This window comes from Eptesicus fuscus, chromosome 21 (assembly GCF_027574615.1).
Source record: "Eptesicus fuscus isolate TK198812 chromosome 21, DD_ASM_mEF_20220401, whole genome shotgun sequence".
In the NCBI taxonomy this organism is placed as follows: Eukaryota; Metazoa; Chordata; class Mammalia; order Chiroptera; family Vespertilionidae; genus Eptesicus; species Eptesicus fuscus.
In genome coordinates, this window is record NC_072493.1 from 49,122,870 (window position 1) to 49,128,516 (window position 5,647).

Consider the following 5,647-nt stretch of genomic DNA (forward strand, 5'->3'; position numbering starts at 1 on the left):
TGTGGGCTCCATCCCCAGTGTGGGGGCGTGCAGGAGGCAGCCGATCCATGATTCTCTCATCATTGATCTCTCTCTCTCTCTCTGAAATCAGTAAAAATGAATGTATTTTAAAACACAAAATAAAATCATGGGGGGGAGCTGGGGATGCCTCTCTGGGGGCCAGGGGGGCCTGGCTGTCATTCTCCTCATGACACCGCCCACTCCCAGGACGGGCCAGGCCGCTGGGGGGCAGTTGCTGGGTCGCTGGGGGTCGGGCTGTGCTTCCGCCACCAGAAAGCGGGGCTCCCCTGAGCCGCCACCTGCTCCTCTTGGCTTCAAAGGCTCCCGCCTCCACCAGGGGGCGCAGCCTCCCCACAGCCGGGGGCGGGCAGACTCCCCTCACACCCCTCCTCCCCCCTCCCCCGCGCCGGGCCCAGGGCCACAGCCGGGAGATGAGCCGCCAGGGGAGGCGCTGTCCGCGGGCGGGCGCCGCAGAATTCTGCGTGGGAGCCCCGCCCCGCAGACACAGCCCCGCGCCTGCGCACTATGACCAGGCCGGCTCTCCTGGAGAGGCAGAGGCTCAGAGGAACCACGCAGGCCCCGCCCACAACCCGGCTGACCCAGGGCCCCGCCCACAGCCCCGGCTGACCCAGGGGCCCGCTGCTGGGGGGGTGGGTTTCTCCTGTTCTCTTGGGTGATGGGACTCGACCCCATGTCTGTAAACTAGGATTCCTTTTCACTCATTCATCCATTCACCCGGCATTCCCTGAGCACCTACTGTGTGCTGAGGCCCAAGCTGGGCGAAGTCTAGATCAGAGGGAGGAGCCAGACTGCGTGGCCCATGACCTTGAGGGGATGTCAGGCCTGGCATTGAGGAATAGTCACCTGTTATTCACATACCCCACCTACTGTGTGCTGAGACCAGAGCTGGGCCAGGACGGATGCTGGGACGTATAACTATTAATTTGGTCACCAGGCACTTCTTGAGGACCTACTGTGTGCTGAGGCTGGGCTTGGCAATGTTTGAGTCAGCGGAAAAGAACCAGAATGTGTGGTCTTTGACTCTGAGGGGATCCGGGGCTGATGCTAAGGATGCTCACCTGCTATTTACTTTTATTTGGTGTATTAATTTATATCTCCTGAGGACCTACTGTGTGCTGAGGTCTGCGGTGGGCACTGTCTGGGGCAGAGGGAAGAACCAGCTGTGTTGTCAACCCTGAACAACCCAGGGCTGGTGGTGGGATGTACAATTATTCATTCAGTAACCCAGCACTTCTTGGGGACCTACTGTGTGCTGAGACCTGTCCAGGAGATGCTAGGGAAAAAAAAAAAAGGCACTCTCCTCCCAGGCCCTCATCAAAGGGACTAAGTCTTTTATTAATTTATCGAACAAATGCCTGCTCAATCATGAAATCAATTTCAAGGCCAGCCCCAAACCCACAGATACTTCTTCGGGTCTGCGTTGGTGGCTCACATTTATAATTCTGAACCCGAGAGGGGGTGGGGGAGGGTGTCAGGGAGTCTGGCAGATGCAGGGTGCGGCCCCAGCCCCGTGCCGTCCTCCGTGTGTGGCCTTCTCCGGGCCTCGGTTTCCTCACAGGCCGCAGGGGGACGACCGGGTAGTGAGGTTGGAGAGGAGGCGCGCGCTCGGCACAGAGCCTGCGGCAGGAGCCCCGCTACCCCTCAGCTCTCACCCTGATGGCCCCCGGAGTTTGCTGCGGGGTCACTAGGGCTCGCGGGCTTTTTCCCCCGGGGCGAGCGCCGGGGTCCGGTTGGGGGTGGCGGCTGCGTCGCGGGGTCCCCGCGCGGGCTGCGCTGGTGGGGCTCCCGGTCGCTGTGCGTCCTCTGGTGGCGGGTGAGGGCGGAGCAGAAGCCGAAGGCCTTGCCGCAGGGGCCGCACTCGTAGGGCCGCTCGCCCGTGTGCACCAGGTGGTGCTGGATGAGGTACCCGCGGCTGCGGAAGGCCTTGCCGCACTCGGGGCACGCGTAGGGCCGCTCCCCGGTGTGCGTGCGCCGGTGCAGCGAGAGCGCCGCGCCCTGGCTGAAGGCCTTGCCGCAGTCCCCGCACCGGAAGGGCTTCTCGCCCGTGTGGACCTTCTGGTGCTCCCGGAGGGAGGACGCGTGGCCGAAGGCCGCCCCGCAGCTCGGGCACTTGTAGGGCCGGGCGCCCGTGTGCAGCAGGCGGTGCTGCGCCAGGTGCGAGCGCTTGCGGAAGGCGCGGCCGCAGTCCCCGCAGGCGAAGGGCCGCTCGCCCGTGTGCACGCGCCGGTGCTGGCTCAGGTGCGACCCCTGCGTGAAGGCCTTGCCGCACTGGCCGCAGACGAAGGGCCGCTCCCCGGTGTGCAGGCGCCGGTGCTCGGCCAGGGACGCGCTCTGGCCGAAGGCCGCGCCGCACTCGGCGCACTTGTAGGGCCGCTCGCCCGTGTGCACGCGCCGGTGCTGGGCCAGGTGCGCGCGCTGCGCGAAGGCCCAGCCGCACTGGCCGCAGGCGAAGGGCCGCTCGGCCGTGTGCGTGCGCCGGTGGCGCAGCAGCGCCGCGGGGAAGCGGAAGGCCTTGGGGCACTGCGCGCAGGCGAACGGCTTCCGGTCGCTGTGCACGCGCTGGTGCTCCCGCAGGGCCGCGCGGCCGCGGAAGGCCTTGGCGCACTGGCCGCAGGCGAAGGGCCGCTCCCCGGTGTGCAGGCGCCGGTGCTCGGCCAGGGACGCGCTCTGGCTGAAGGCCGCGCCGCACTCGGCGCACTCGTAGGGCTTCTCGCCCGTGTGCACGCGCCGGTGCTGGGCCAGGTGCGCGCGCTGCGCGAAGGTCCGGGCGCACTGGGCGCAGGTGTGGGGCCGCTCGCCCGTGTGCACGCGCAGGTGCAGGGTCAGGTGCACGCGCTGGCGGAAGGCCCGGCCGCACTCCGGGCAGGCGAACGGCTTCTCCCCGGTGTGGGTGCGGCGGTGCAGGGTGAGCGCCGAGCGGTAGCGGAAGGCCTTGCCGCAGTCCTCGCACTCCCAGGGCGTCCCGGGCCCCGCGGCCTCCGCTTCCTCTGGGCCCTTCCGCTTTCCCTGTGCCGCGTGCCCGCGGGGCCGGCGGGTGGCCTGGGTGACAGGCGGGCTCGGTCCGGGTCCTGGGACCCCATCACGGTCCGCACTGTCCCGGGCGGGGTCTTCTTCCCGGGCCTCTGGCTTCACACCGCCCTCCTGGCCTTCCTTCCGGTGACCCTCGAGTTCCCAGGCTTCTCCCAGCTCAGGGCGGCGGGAGGCGGCTGGGGCCAGGAGTCCGTCCATCCCTGCTCCCCCTGCTGCCTTGCTTTCACTCCTCAGTGCCAGATCTGGACAAGATAAACCACAATAAAAGATAAAAATCTGAGAGGTTTGCCATTTGTCCTGCGCTGGGAAGGGGCTCCGCCTCTGACCTGATGAGTTTGGTCAGGTCACAAACAGGCAATGGAAGGAGACAGACAGGCTCAGGGACAGACACACATCACGCCCCCCCCCCCCACACACACACACACGGAGTTGCACAAAATCACACCTTGGGGGGCAGTTACGGCACCAACTCAGCCTTGGCACACGGGCCTCCTATGCTCTGGTACCCTTGCACATGCGCGCGCGCGCGCGCACACACACACACACACATGCGCGCGCGCGCGCGCACACACACACACACACAGGCGCGCGCGCACGCGTGGTGACGCACCCCGGCCTCCTCACGCAGAGTCACGCTCAGAAGGCACAGGCACACCCAGGGGGCCCGCTCCAGGCTGGCGGGCACAGCCGCCCACCCGTGGAACCGCGCCCCCTCGCTCAGGAGGACAGCTGCACGTGTGCCCAAAGTCACACAGGGACAGAGGTCCCCACGTGCATGGACGCACGCTCCTTGATGCACACGCCCCGGGGATCAGGCGTGTGCAAACGCAAAGTGACACGTGGGCACAGGCTCACACGCCGAGGCTGAGTGACGTGGGCAGGGTACACACCTGCACAGAGTCACGCAGGTGCAAACACACGGGGACACATGCACACGCCGCTGGAGTCACCGACATGAAGACACACACACACACACACACACACACACACACACACGGGCACGCGCACATCCACTCGCGCGTGCGCACATCACACGCCTCGCGCCCTCGCACCCCGGACCAGCTCTGAAGGCCTGGGGCGGCTGCGCCGAGCCTGGTGGGTTCGGGTCAGGTTCTCCTCGGCCTCCGGCCCTGCCAGGCCCGCGCGGACCTCCGGTGCCCCCTCGTCCCGCGGTGGCGCGGACGCGCAAGCCGCACAGTTCAAGGGGAGGTGGTCGCAGAGGGGGCCCCAGGGCCAGGCTGGCGCGGAATGCGCGTGCGCACCGGGAGTGTACAGCCCGCCCACGGCTCCAAAAACTACAACACCCAGAAGGCGTCGCGCGCCAGTCTAGAGGCCGCAGCGCCTGGGTAAACGAAACTGCAACTCCCAGAAGGCCTTGCATCTGCACAAGGGAGCCTAGGAGGGGCGGGCGACTGAGGGTGCGGCTTAGACTTGTCAGTTTAAAGCTCCGCCCATCCCGGCATAAAAACGGCGGTGGGCGGGGCCATCCTATGGGGCCTGGACTCTTATTTTTTTAAAACATATTTTATTTATTATTATTATTTTTAAATATTTCTTTATTGATTTCAGAGAGGAAGGGAGCGGGAGAGAGAGATAGAGAAACATCAATGATGAGAGAATCATGGATCGGCTGCCCCCTGCACGCCTCCTACTGGGGATTGTGCCTGCAACCTGGGCGTGTGCCCTTGACCGGGAATCAAACCGTGACCTTGTGGTTCATAGGTCAATGCTCAACCACTGAGCCACACGGGCCAGGCTGGACTCTTCTAACTCAGGAGGCTCCAGAGTCCAGAGGCTTAGAAAAAAAAAAAAATGAGTCTGAGGATCAGAGAGGCCGCTTCACTTACCCCAAGCCACACAGCACAAAAGGGTGGGGGCTGGTGTTTGCCACCCACAGTTCATCCTTCAGCCACGGAAGTGCTTCGTCTCAGAATTGGATGTGATTCCGGTCCAGGGCAAAGACGGTGACAAAGGTGTGAGCACAAGGTTGTGACAGGTACACGGGGTTCACCGCTGGCCAGCCGCCATCAGAAGGTGCTGGAGTTCTGTTCGCCTTCATAAATCCTGTCCTCGTCCGTTAGGAAAGCGGGCACAGAGCATTTCTAGGCCACTGGGAAAGCGAGGACACGGAATGGGAGGGGGATGTACTTCACCAGCATCGACGTGCTGTCAATTGTGAGGCATTGTTTTAGGTCCCCTCTGGGCTGCCCCCTGAGCCTCACACATGCCTTCTTCACATGCCAGCTTTAATTTTATAGGTAGCCCTCAGGGCATTGCGTGCGGCCCTTCATCCTTCTGGAAGCTTCTGGCCTTGGCCTGGTAAGAAGGTGCCTGGGTCCCTCCAAGCCTGGGACTCAGCGAGCAGGGCCTCCCAGCAGATTCCCAGACCCGTCAGCGCGAGAATAAAGCTTGTGGGTTTATTTCTAGTTTCGTTTTATATTTAAAAAAATCTCACCCTGGTCATCAGGTGGCTCAGTGGGTTGGAGCGTCGTCCTGTACACCAAAAGGCTGCAGGCTCAATTCCCAGTCAGGGCACATACGTAGGTTGGGGTGGGTCCCATCCCTGGTCTGGGCAAGTATGGGAGGCAACCGATGA

At 64.0% G+C, this 5,647-nt stretch overlaps 1 protein-coding gene across 1 annotated transcript; it reads right to left on the minus strand.

The window, feature by feature from the left end:
• Positions 1-1,662: 1,662 nt before the first annotated feature.
• ZNF835 (zinc finger protein 835) lies at positions 1,663-3,249 on the minus strand. Its single transcript, XM_054710094.1, has one exon. The coding sequence runs from the start codon at positions 3,247-3,249 to the stop codon at positions 1,663-1,665; it is 1,587 nt and encodes a 528-aa protein (XP_054566069.1).
• Between the last annotated feature and the right edge of the window lie 2,398 nt (positions 3,250-5,647).